This window comes from Caenorhabditis briggsae (genome assembly GCF_000004555.2).
Source record: "Caenorhabditis briggsae complete genome, chrV, whole genome shotgun sequence".
Classification (NCBI taxonomy): domain Eukaryota; kingdom Metazoa; phylum Nematoda; class Chromadorea; order Rhabditida; family Rhabditidae; genus Caenorhabditis; species Caenorhabditis briggsae.
Genome location: NC_013488.2, coordinates 3,694,250 through 3,707,475, shown reverse-complemented (window position 1 = coordinate 3,707,475; position 13,226 = coordinate 3,694,250). Strand labels below are relative to the sequence as shown.

The window sequence follows — 13,226 nt, the reverse complement described above, 5'->3', positions numbered from 1 at the left end:
CTGCCGCCGATCTCCATCTTCCTCTGCAGCGAATTTCCTCCATTGAATGCCCGATTCTCCCCATGAGGTTGGCTCCTCCTCTTCTGAAGCAGAGATAAAACACTCCCGGCTTCCCGATCGCTGCCAACATCTTCGTCCCGATCGTCCAAATGGCTTGCTTCTAGAGCTTCTTCGAACCGACCAGGTGTGAAAAGACGTATGGACACTTTCCATTGGATCTAAGTCTCCATCGGCACATCAAGATGTCCGCATCGCTGCCTGGCTCGTAATTGAAAAACGAACGTCTTCCAAGGCTCAACTGGTCATTCTTTGCCTTCTCTACATGCACCTCAATCATACTCATCTTTCTGTGTTACTCCTGCCCACTTGATCTTAGCGGCTTCCGATGCTCTTAGCATGACATTGAACGATAGAATTGCCAGCAACGCGTCTCGATCCCTCTCCGGACTGTCTTCTTTCATTGCCAACATTGTGATCTTCTGCACATCCTCCATAGTCACTTTCACTACTTCTTTCTTTAGCAGGCTTTCCTCTCTTCTTTTGGACTTGATGATGTCTGACACAAAAGACGCTCCGATGGCTGAAATGCCTTCATTTGCTGTTTGATAGGCAGCCGAGATCTTCGCCAAAGCACTACTCCCGATTTGCTTAGATCTGTCCAACAAGTATAACAGAAATGACTACTCGTCCATTGGAAGCTTCTTCTGAGAAATCCACGAATTTCTCTTGTCGTTCTCTGCCTTGTAAGCGGCAGCCGTGGACGTAGCTTTGGCTTCGAACGGAAACATCTTGAGTCTCTCGATGTGGTGTTTAAACCCTTCTCCTGCCTTCTGCTTGAGTTCCTCGACGAACTGTCTTTTGGCTCCTTCTGAAAATTATAGTTAATCTCTTTTCCCTCTCATTTCTCTCTTTTTCTCTTTTTCTCTCTTCCCCGGATGGGTGGGCTGGGTGACTCGTTAAAACACGTAGAATGATTTCGAAATTCGAGTTTCATGCCCGTTCGGGCATGTTCGCTTCGAGACCCGCGGCGCCCAGAAAGTGTGTGCGCCTTTAATCTCGCGCGTCCTTTTTCTCCGCTCTTCAACGAAAAACATAATATTAAACTTTTGGTTTCGGTTGTTTTTTCCAGTGATCTGTACTCAAGGTGTGGCTAACTATACGATGTTGAAAATCAAACTACACATAAAAAGTTTAATGCAAACATTGAAGATGTCCACATGGAAAAAGAATCTGGAATATGACATTTTTGTCGAAAAATGAGGCCTACCGTAAATGCTCTTATAGAAGCCCACCCTATATGCGCACTTTGAGCTCTATCTTGGTTCCTTACAAATATATCAAAGAGATTTTTACTGTAAAATTATTTATCATGTCATTGCTAACATTTTATCATTTGACTGATTTTTTATATCTCTCCTAGGAACCGAGATAAGTTGGCTCAAACTTGACCGTAAAACCTGTAATAGATTGACGACTAAAACATTTCTGATATTATGATGAACAATTTATCAGTTGGCATATTTTTCATATCTTGCCATCGAAATAAACTCGCTGCAAGTAATCGAAATAAACTCGCTGCAAGTTAAAAATAAGGGGGCTCTTCTCTTACAGGTTTTACGGTAAATTGACTCAAATTTAAAAGTTAAGGGGGTCATTCTATTAGAGTGTTTAAATTATGTTTGCAATTCAAACCTATACTACACAACACATAAACCAAATTCTGGGAAGATTCTGAAATATTAGGTTGATAAGAAAGTTTCTTTCTTTTTTGGCAAAACTTTTGATCAAATTTTTCTCAATGCGGAGGGAGCTAGATCAGTGAAAGTAACGTTCATTAGCATCAACCAGTCGGTTTGAGCCCCTATCGGGGGCTCAACCTCCTGGCTTTCGTTCACTGTATCTTACACTTGAATTTCTAAAGTCTAGATTTTCCACTTTTCCGAGTGCCTGAAACTTCCAAGTATTTCAATTTTTAAATTTTGGATTTTACTAATATGGGAATTTCTAGATAACGTAATTTCTCCAATAGAAGCCCACATCTATTTGATGCCCACCTCTGATAAAACAGACGTACTTTTTTTTTCATTTTTCTGATAATTTCTGTTAAGTCTTGTCGCTTTTTTGAGAAAAAAGATATCCGATTTTCTGAATTTCCGAGTTTCTACATGACAGAATACATGTTTCTTGAAAAGGGAATACAATTGTTTGATTTTCTAAAGTCTCGAATTTTTAACCTAAAATCCTTAATTGTCGAATTTCTGCATTTCCGAGTTTTTCCTGAAATTTTGAATTACATACATCAATATTTCTAAGCCTTTGGTTCGAGATCACAATGAAAGTATAGAAAAAATGTTGCAATATTTTTGTAGAGAAAGCTAAAATTTGAGAAAGTTCGAGACCCTCCTGGAATTTTTTGGAATATTCTTGAACTTTTCTAGAGCTTTCATGAATGTTTTGGGTCTTTTGGAGTTTTCTGGAATATTCTCGAAATTTCTGGCATTTTCTAGCCCTTTTTGAAATTTTCTAGAGTTTTCTGGATCTTTCTAGAACTTTTAGTATTTTCTAGAATGTTCTGGAATTATCTGGAATGTTCTCGAACTTTCTGTAATTTTTTGGAACTTTCTGGAATTTTCTAGCATGTTCTAGAATGTTCTGGAAATTCCTAGAATGCTCTGGAACTTTCGAGAACGTTGTGGAACTTTCTGGAATGCTCTGAAACTTTCTTGAATTTTTTGTAATTTTTTGAAATTTTCTAGAATTTTCTGGACTTTTCTGGAATTTTCTGGAACTTCCTGTAATTTTTAAAATTCTCTGGAATTTTCTAGTATGTTCTAGAATGTTTTATAATAATCTGGAAATTCCTAGAATGTTCTAGAACTTTCTAGAATGTTCTGAAACTTTCTGGAATTTTTTGTAAGTTTTTGGAATTTTCTAGAATTTTCTGGAATTTTCTAGCATGTTCTGGAATGTTCTGGACCTTTCTGGAACTTCCTGTAATTTTAAAAATTTTCTGGAATTTTCTAGTATGTTCTAGAATGTTCTAAAATAATCTGGAAATTCCTAGAATGTTCTAGAACTTTCTAGAATGTTCTGAAACTTTCTGAAATTTTTTGTAAGTTTTTGAAATTTTCTAGAATTTTCTGTAATTTTCTAGCATGTTCTAGAATGTTCTAGAATGTTCTAGAATCTTCTGAAATTTTCTGGAATTTTTAAAATTTTCTGGAATTTTCTAGTATGTTCTAGAATGTTCTAAAATAATCTGAAAATTCCTAGAATGTTCTAGAACTTTCTAGAATGTTCTGAAACTTTCTGGAATTTTCTAGAAGTTTTTGGAATTTTCTAGAATGCTCTGGTATTTTTAGCATGTTCTAGAACGTTCTGGAACTTTCTGGAATTTTCTAGAGTGTTCAGGAACTTTCTAGAATGTCCTGGAATTTTCTAGCATGTTCTAGAATATTCTAGAACTTTCTAGAATGTACTGAAAATTCCTGGAATTCTCTAGAGTGTTCTAGAGTCTTCTGAAATTTTCTAGAATGTTCTGGAACTTTCTGGAATTTTCTGAAACTTTCTGGAATTTTCTAGAATGTTCTGAAATTTTTTAGAATTTTCTGGAATGGTCTAGAATTTTGCGCATAACTTAAGAACCTTGTATTCTGTAGAAAATTACTATGACCCATTTTCAGTAGTCCACAGGATCGAAATTTATGTAATATACGAAAAAAAGGAATTAAAAAAATTGTTAAGTTTTGAAGATTTGTGCTCAATTTTATGTAGGCAACACATAGATAGGCCTGAACCGTTTTGAGAATTCCCTGAAGTTTTAGTGGGTTTCAACATAATTTTGAAATTTTCGATTCTCAACACTGTAGCTTCCCTATAAGCTAGAAGGCCCAGGACACCATGGACATGAAGCGCTCGGTAGTCCATGGCTACATACCACACACCATTATAGGAGTCCCATGCCCTTTGGAGTTATTCAAGTAAATGTCCGAGACGGACACACAGACACACACACAGAAAAGTTTCATTAGTAAGAAGTAGATAGTTGTCTGGCAACGCTCCGGTAATTTTTTGATTCCATCGGTCCAGAACGAGGAGGGCTGCGATTGAAATAGCGGGACTACTCCTTTTTTGTGTCATTTTTTCACTTAAAGTATTCTCTATCAAGATGACGTTTAAGAGTTCCAAAATATTTCTTTTCCTGAAGGGCAAGGTCCGGAGAATACGAAGAGTGCAAAATAACAATTCAGCCAAAGGTCATGAATTTATCTGATCTGATCCCTCTATTCACAAGCGATCTCGCAATGCCGCACTGGAAGCAAACTTTGGTTTTTTCTCCTCTTTTGATTAGGCTGTCAAGTTCATATTTTCTAATTATGAACTACACAATGTGCCAGTTATAGTGGTACCTTCAACTAAAACTTCCCAGTGTCCATTACTTTGACCGACCATCAAACTCATAGCATACCTATCTTTAAGGGAAATTTAGGTTCTTGGACGTCCAGAGCTAGCTATTTCTTGGCAATCAACTGAACCTTCTGCACATTGACAGAGTAACTTACGCACTTATCATTTACTGTAATTACATCATCCAGCCATTTGAACGTGTGAAGAAATGATAGGTGAAACATACCCATGTCTACATGGCGAAACATATTGTAGTCCGGAAAAACACGGTGTACGAATCAACCCAGATTTTGACTTTGCCAAGAGACTTCGATCGGTTCACAAAACTTGGTTGACTAGAGGACAATGCCTGCGACATTTTACAAATGGTTTGCAATGGATGCACCTCCCCGGTTTTTAGCAATTGATGAAGATCCGACTCACTAGGCCGTTGGCATCTTCCAAACTGAACTCTCTTGTTTGGAATTCCTCAAACAAAAGACAAATTGTAGGCGATGACGGAACATGTCCCTTATATACATCCACAATTTTCTTCCAAATACCAGCTGTTTGAAGACCGAATAAAAATAAAAATATAATCAAGTTGCCAATGTGCAGTCGGATAAGGACTAAAACAATCGCCATTTCTTCAACACGAAGAGAGATGAAAATTTGAAAATCTAGGATCTAATAGCCACTGAACACAGCTCTCTAACAAAAAAAAAATTGGTCCGCTAAACCACTTGGAGCGCCAGATATCGATCCTCGAAAACAACTCTGCCAAAAAGAAAGAAACTTTCTTATCAACCTAATAGTATACGTAGCCGCCATGTTCGTCATAGAAAATCCCAGAGGACAGTATCTTCAGACAGATTACTATCAACAACCTACTATCATATTGTTCTCTAATAAATTATCATATTTCATTCATTCAACTTCCTCGTGACTAAATATGGATTACATAAAAACTGACTTCACAATGTCACTTTCCTACTTCATCCTGAACGGTTTTCAACTGAACCCTGACTATTACGACTGTAACGTGACATCGAAACCAGTGGGACTCCGAAGGGAGTTCTGGGGCTCTTATTTCTTCTGGACCGGTATTCTCATTTTTGTAAGAGTCATCAAAAACCAATTAAATGCTTAAACTCAACATTCCAGGTTCTCTACCTCATATGTTTTATCGCAATTGCCACACATGACTTGATGAAAACACCGGCTTACAAAATTATGTTCGTCCTCGGCGTATACGATCTGTCATCTGTTTTCATGGATTCTATAGTGACTGGAATCCTGGGATTTTCCGGCGTCGCATTCTGTGATTGCCCTCGATTCATATTTGTAATCGGTGCTATTGGATATGGGTCATGGATGGGATGCTGTATCACTAGTTTAATCCTAGCTGTCATTCGAATTTGTGATGTTCGACCGAAATTGAAAATTCGAAAGTTATACAAGGGTGGTAGAATCTACATTTTTGTTGGATTATGTTGGGTGTATGGGCTGTGCGCAGCATTATTCACCAAGCCAGTCACATTCTGTTCAATGTACATGTCCTGGTTTTTTGACCCTGGTGTCGGGAAAGATCCAAAACTCTATCGGAACATCTTTCACTTCTCTAACAACTGTTCAATGGCGATTGGAACAGTGTCTCTATACGGGTATTTGGCATACATCTTCTTGAACAAAACTGGAGATTTTAATGTCACACAGTCCAGATATCAAACCAGGGTTTGTGAAAAGAAGGACCCCTTAACTGGCAACTTCAATCAGAAAATCGCTTACTGTAAGAGACAAATAATTGAACTTCCAGGTTCTCTTTCAAGCGTTCTTATTTTGCATTTTCCATCTTATCAGCTCAATAATGTACACCTATATGCAATATGTGTCAGCACCCGAGTTTTTGATTCTTATTGGACAAATCGCTTGGCAATTTGGTTCTGGCTCGGTTTGTATGGTTTACTTGACGTTAAACCGATCAATACGAAAAGCTGTTTTTCAAAAGATTCATCCCCAGATACTGGTCAAAGTTGGTTAGGCTCCTGTACAAGGGTCGTCAGACAGTCGAGCTATGGATTTGAGTGCAGTGCAAGTTGGATGACCGTGTAGGTATCTTTGATCATTGAATAATTGTGCTTGTATGTGTGGTCTGGTAATAAATTTGTTAATCTTTTATCATGTGTCTGAGATCCTGTCATGTCCCCATAGAGTATGAGAGTCTGGGACAAACAACGTATTTTTTAGGGGAACCATAAGTTCAGACGTCTGAGAAGTTTGGAATCATAGGAAAATGAGAAAATGAGGAGTGTGATTATTGTATTTGTCTGTTTTTTAATACCAGAAAATGAAATTGAATCTTTGAAAGACTGATTTTTTGTTCGTCTTCAGAAATTCCGAGATTTTGAGATTCTGAGATTTTGAGTATTGGAGATTCTGAAATTCTGAATTTCCGAGATACTGAGATTCTGAGAATCAGAGATTCTGAGATTCTGAGTTTCTGAATTTCCGAGATACTGAGATTCTGAGATTTTTCAAGTCCGCTTTTAAGTTAGTGATTTCCCTATGGGCCTGACTGGACAGGGAACAGTCTGAAAACCTCTGATCTCTACCTCTAGACAGCTCCACTATCTCATGAAAAACATTTGAGGATTCTGGTTCTCAATTATGAGCACCATCCTTGCTGGTTATAATTTATCTTTTATCTATTTTGTCCGAAATAGTTTTCAACTCAGTCCAGAATACTATGGATGTCCAGAAGATCAGTCATTATGGCCGGTGAGTACCCGAAGAGAGATTTGGGGAGCCTATTATATTTTCAGTGGAGTACAGTAGTAATACTGGTAATTGCGTTCAAGAAAAGTTATGATGGTACAAATCTTTTTTTTTCAGATGCTTTATCACATTTGTTTCATGGCCATTGCTACTAGTGATCTCAAAAAGAACGCCGCCTACAAGATGATGATGCTCCTTGCAATTTTCGATATATCTTTTCTTCTTGTTTTTTCGATTTTCACAGGGGTCATGGCATATTTCGGAATCGCATTCTGTTATTGTCCTCGTCTAAACTTTATCCTCGGGACTATTGGTATTAGAGCTTGGCTAGGTCCATGTATCAGCAGTTTCATTTTGGCGTTCATTCGAATTTGTAATAATTCGAATCTTAAACTACGCCATTTATTCAAATGGGTCCCGAATTTATTATTTCATGGCTACTTTCTGTATTTGCGCGCTAAATGTCGCGTTGCTATCTCCACTAATCATTTTTTCTCCGGCCAACATGACATGGTTGTTCAATCCAGGCGTTGGGAAAGATGTACGGTATTTTAGTACTACAGTACCCCAAAAATCGAAAAGTAGTCAACTTTGAAGTCCTGGAAAGGTAGCGCAGATTTTTTTGTTCGTCTGAAAATTTGAGAGTGTGCTTAGCAAAGTTAGAGCTTCAGTTTCTTCCAAAGTTCGCTTTTCTCCATTGAAAAGGTCTAGGCACTGTATCCAAATGAAATTGCCGTAAAACCTGTATTAAAAGGGCCCCTTTAATAGAAGGGCACCTCTAATAAAAAAGCCCTGTAATTGAAGGGCCCCTGTAATAGGAGGGCCCCCGATGGTACCTTGGAAAAATAGAAGGACCGGCTCTTCTAATACAGATTATACGGTATTCAGGAAAGTCACTATGAAAACGCTTTTCATACCTTTAACAATTGTTTTGTTGTTATTGGAACCGTTATTATGTACGGCTTTCTGGCAGGAAACATTTCACGAAATTTCCAAAACCGGAGACTCAAAAGACATTGCGAAATTCAAAACTAATGTAAGTTTCCAAAATTTAAGAGAGGAAAGTTCATTCAGCAGCATTGAAGGTTCTCCTTCAAGCCTTTCTCTTCTGCATTTTTCATTTGATGTGCTCTGTTCTGTACGTCTACATGCAATATGTGTCTCCCCCAAAGGCTTTGATAATCATTGCTCATCTCTCCTGGCAGTTCAGGACTGAATCAGTATGTATCGTGTCGTTGTGTTTAAATCGGTCCATTCGAAAAGCTGTTTTCAAAATGATTTGTCCTGAAGGATTGATGAAGGCTAAAGTTTTAAACAATCTCATTCAAACAATCTCATTGGACAGCCAGTTACACACATCTTCTCAGATTCAGATGACGTGAAGTTGTACGTTCCTTTATTTAAATTTTGTACAGATAAAATTTGTTTAAACAATTTTTTATTAACATAAATTGTATTTATTAGACATGAGGTATACAGTAAACTGTGTGATAGAACGGCAACTCATACTTTAAGCTAGAATATATCAATTTCTATTTGACATATCAAAAATGTGTCAACTTATAAAATATTGCAGACATTATCAGAAACATTTTATCAGTTGACGCATTTTTATACCTCTTATAGAAATTGAGATAATTGAGCTGCAAGAATAGGATGGCGTTCTATGAAGTTACCATTTTTTCGGGAACATTGAAGGAACGTTACATCTATCCGTTGCACAGTAACAATGAACATTCAACACTTGGGAGGCGTGATCGTACTGAAAAATACTGAATTAAACTTTTCCATGAGGACTACAAAAACCCACTTGAATGTAACAAGTGTCATTTGAGAGATCCACATCCTTGTTGGATCCCGAGTAGGTCTTCAACTTGGTTTCAGTGTCCTTGGAAATAACACAATACTTGTAATCCCCACGGACTACAGTAGCCAAATCGTTTCCCTCGTAACACTCCAGAGCATTTGAAAATTGAAGCAGAGCACATATGAGTAGGGTAGAAGTAACAAACATGATGTTCAGGACCTTAGGATTTCTGGAAAAAGAATGAGAAGTATGAAGCAAGAGCTAAAGATCGACCATGCAAAATGGGCGGAGCTTATTCGGCAAAATAAATTATTGAAAGTCTCTGAAATGCGACACTGTTAGATTCCCTAATTAGGATGACTAATCTGGAAAAAACGGATTCTGGATAGATGCGAAAATGGAATGTTTACAAGGATTCAAGGGGCGTGGCTAAACGAGCATTGGTTGTTTGTGGTTTGCGAATATCCGATTTTCGAGTTTCGCACATACAAGACGAGGATGATTAAGACAAGGAAACTGAGAAAGCAGCGGATGTGTCGAAGGATGCCATCTGGATATTTCTAAAAAAAGATCGAAACTTACAGTTGGATTTGTGGCCAAGTAACTTGGGGAACCGCGAAGCGAACGGCTGAGCTACACGGTCAGGGACGTGCAAAAACAAGATTATTGATCGAAAATTCTATAGGGACACCTCTCTCAGATGTAGATTATGAAAGAGGTGTGTGGTCCGTTCTAAATGGTCGTCTGGTTAATACACGGACCACTCAAGCTGCGCACCCCTTCCGAATTAGCTATCTTCGTGCCAGACGGATATTGGTCGGCGTGTCAAACCCCGGTCCATTCGAACCTATGTACATAGGACCTACAGTACCGCTTCATAAGATAACACAAAAACGAATTTTTCAGTTGATTTTCTGCCATTTTCAGGAATCTAGAGCTCGGCTTACAATTATTCCACCTTTTCGAAAATTTTGGAGGGTGCAAAACAGACCTAGTTCAAAAAATTTTCATTCACTGAATTTTAAAGAGTTTCCTAGTTTTTCAGCTATGTGCCGATTTCTGAAAGGCACCTTTTTTCACGTTTTCCGTACAAAAACAGTTCAAAAAGGATGTTTTTCAAAAATCGGCAAAACTAAGAATTCTCAGAAAATTCTGTAAATGCAACGTTTTCCATCTAGGTCTGTTTTACACCTTTCAAATTTTTCAAATTGATTCGAAACTTGACAGTGAAGCTCCAGACTCATGAAAATGGCCAAAAATCAACGGGAAAAATAAGTTATTGTATATTTTATAGTACGGTTTACACAAAATACTCCCCTTGATAGCTTTGAGTATTTATCAAATTTATCTTTTGTGCTATTATTTTTCCCCATTCCCAATCTCCCCATTTCCAATGGCTTTATCGAGCATTCTCGATGCCACATTAGACTAGGCTCTCATTTGTATACACGCTAGCACACCCAATCGATGCTCTTCCCCTGCTGAGCAGGGTCTACGTCTCTGCTCCCTCGTTTTCTGGAATCTTCGATCTCTAAAAAAGAGCAAGACCTCATCTGCCCACAGAAAAATGCTCTGCAAATCCGGTTATTACTAACAAGCGAGGCACAAACTCCACCTCCTTGGTCCGCGTGCTCGAAAGCTCTAACGATTGGGTCACAGAGCTCATCAAAAGTTGTTTACAAATGTGAGAAACGGTGATATGACAAAAAGTTGGAACGAAGTAAGGTCGGGACCAACTAGAAAAATGAGAAAGGCAGAGCTTCCATGAAAAACTGGTAATAAAAGATACCTCTCACGGGAGGCAATATAAATTTCCTCAAAGTGGCGAGAGGGTAGTTCCGTCAAGTCAGGGGAACTTACAGCGCTACATTTGTTTTCCAGACAGCATTTTAAACTGTTGAACTCCAAAATACGGTACATTTTATTTCTACACAGGTCCAATGTCGACCTTTGGATAGACAGATGGCTCAGGGTCTCGAGTGGTCATCCGTCTGTCTTCCACAGAGGACGGATTGGGTTGATTGGGGCCTAATGTGGCATGTTCTTATATTATTTGGTAAGGGAGAAGAGAAATACGGTAGCTAGGAAATGACAGGTTATGAAATTGTATAGCAAAAAATGAAAGTAGTCTATTTAATTGTCGTAGAAAAACTTTTGGAAGGAGCTATCAAAAAAAGGAACACCATGAAACATGAAATAGAAGGGCCCTTAACTTTCAACTTTAAGCCGATTTATCTCAGTTCTTGTCAACAATATAAAGAAGTTATCAACTGATAAAATGTCTTTCAAAGTATCAAAAACATTTTATCTGTTGACACATTTTTGATATCTTTCACAGAAAATGAGATATATGGTCTCAAAAAATGAGATATATGGTCTCAAAGCTGACGGTTTGGTGCACTTCTGTTAAAGGTTTTACGGCATATTTATGAGAATGACTTTGAGATATCAAACAATCTTCAGACAAACAGAATTTCTGCAGTTTCAACAAACAAGAAATTATTGCCAACTCATAGTACGATTTTTGGACAGATTTTGAAAAAAAACGAGTTTTGATAGGATAGAAACTACACCTATACGTACTTAAAAATACTTTAAAACGGAATTTCGAAAAAATTTCTTCATGTGCATTTGAGCGTACTTTGGATAACGAATATTGATCCGCACTAGACGGCAACCGCTTAGGTAGAATAGAAGCATTCGTCAGATAACAGTGTGATAACAAACTGTTTTTTTTATTTCTGAGGTTCTATATATCACGATTTCAAGATGAATTTTTTGTAAACGTTTTATTGAAATTTGAGCGATTACGAAATCAATCACTCTAAGAGTCCCACGTTACCAAGCGAACTAAAAGCAATGCAGGGTCCAAAAAAAGAGGCAAAGAAGGAAATAGGCACTTGAGTCATATCCCCTGACCAAATACGGCGTGATGGTCCGCCCATGACGTGTCGATTTTGGGCAGATGCAGCAAATGACCCCTTTGGTGACCCGTCCCATGACCAAGCTGTCACTATATGCGCAGGGAAAGCGGGCCATCTTAGGTTTATCGATTTTTTATTATAAAAAACATTATGTTCTTTTTTCGGCACGCTTCAGAATCTCTGAACATTTTTATTGGACATTTTTTCTGGCGGTTTATATTGCGACATTTTTGAGGAATGATCTCTCCTACCTCAATTTCTGGTCTAAATGTTCGCTAATTCCTATTTACACTTCAATAAGTTTTTTTTTTCAAAAATGTCCTTTCGTCAGCCCTTATTAGGTCGACGTATCAAGTCACCTGGGCTTCTGCTCCGCCCACCAAGCGGATCTAATGAAATGAGCCCCCGCTTAGTAATCTCATGGTGATAATGGCACCTGACTGAGTCAGCGCGCGTCTTATCTCGTTTCGGCTCATTCATATTCAACGTTCTACTGAACTATTCTATGAAAAAAATGAAGATGTCACATGTTCACAGTATTCTCTGTAGCCTTATCAATTTTCACTGTGTAAAATTGAGGACCAGTAGAATGCTGTAGACGTGTTTGACAACTCCTATTTGAAGGTAAAAGGTAATTCAAGAAAGTTTGCAGGTTTCTCGAAATTTCTCGAAAAATAAAAAAAACAAAAAGATGTTTAGGATAATGGGATTTCTGTGTGAAGAATGAGAAGTTAGAAGCTGAAGATCAAGATTTTTGAGAGATATCGGAAATCTGACTATTGCTAAAATATTTGCCATCATATTATCAACATTTTATAGTTTGGAAATGTTTGATATTTTTTATAGAACATGAGACATTTGAGCTGAAAGTGCGATTACTTGAAAAAGTTAGACCACCATTTTAAATGACCAATGGAACCCACTAGATGAATATCTGGTCATTTCTAAATCATAAAAATTAGTGGCCTAGAAAACACAACTTGAAAAGTTAGACCATCATTTGAAATACTTGTAATCCGAGCCTTTGCCGGGGAAATGAATGATGTCAAAATGATCACGAAGACCTCTCAATACAGAAGGATACCTGATTATCACTGCAAAATACCTAGCGCCATAAGCTACAAAAAATGGCAAGAGTTGGTTATGCTGTTCCCATTGCAATTTAATCCAAGATGCTAGAAACGCGCTGGGTTGGTTGTCTGGAAATCGAAATTCAAATTTATTTAAGATAAAACAATTGTTTACCGCTAGGACACATAACTTCCGGACTAGTAGTAGTTTCTGTAAAAGCTGTGCTTCGAGGTTCAAAACAATCCCTCATTTTAATAGCACTT

The 13,226-nt window shown here is 37.8% G+C and overlaps 2 protein-coding genes across 2 annotated transcripts; one reads left to right on the top strand and one right to left on the bottom strand.

Annotated features, from left to right (window-relative positions):
• Nucleotides 1-329: 329 nt before the first annotated feature.
• On the bottom strand, nt 330-788 carry CBG10385 (the record flags this gene model as incomplete). The annotated part of the gene is made up of 2 exons (XM_002635689.2): nt 330-654; nt 685-788. The coding sequence occupies 2 exons, from the start codon at nt 786-788 to the stop codon at nt 330-332; spliced, it is 429 nt and encodes a 142-aa protein (XP_002635735.2).
• Nucleotides 789-5,338: 4,550 nt separating this feature from the next.
• Nucleotides 5,339-6,427, top strand: CBG10386 (the record flags this gene model as incomplete). The annotated part of the gene is made up of 3 exons (XM_002635690.2): nt 5,339-5,503; nt 5,551-6,120; nt 6,203-6,427. 3 exons carry the CDS (start codon nt 5,339-5,341, stop codon nt 6,425-6,427), a joined length of 960 nt encoding a protein of 319 aa, XP_002635736.2.
• Between the last annotated feature and the right edge of the window lie 6,799 nt (nt 6,428-13,226).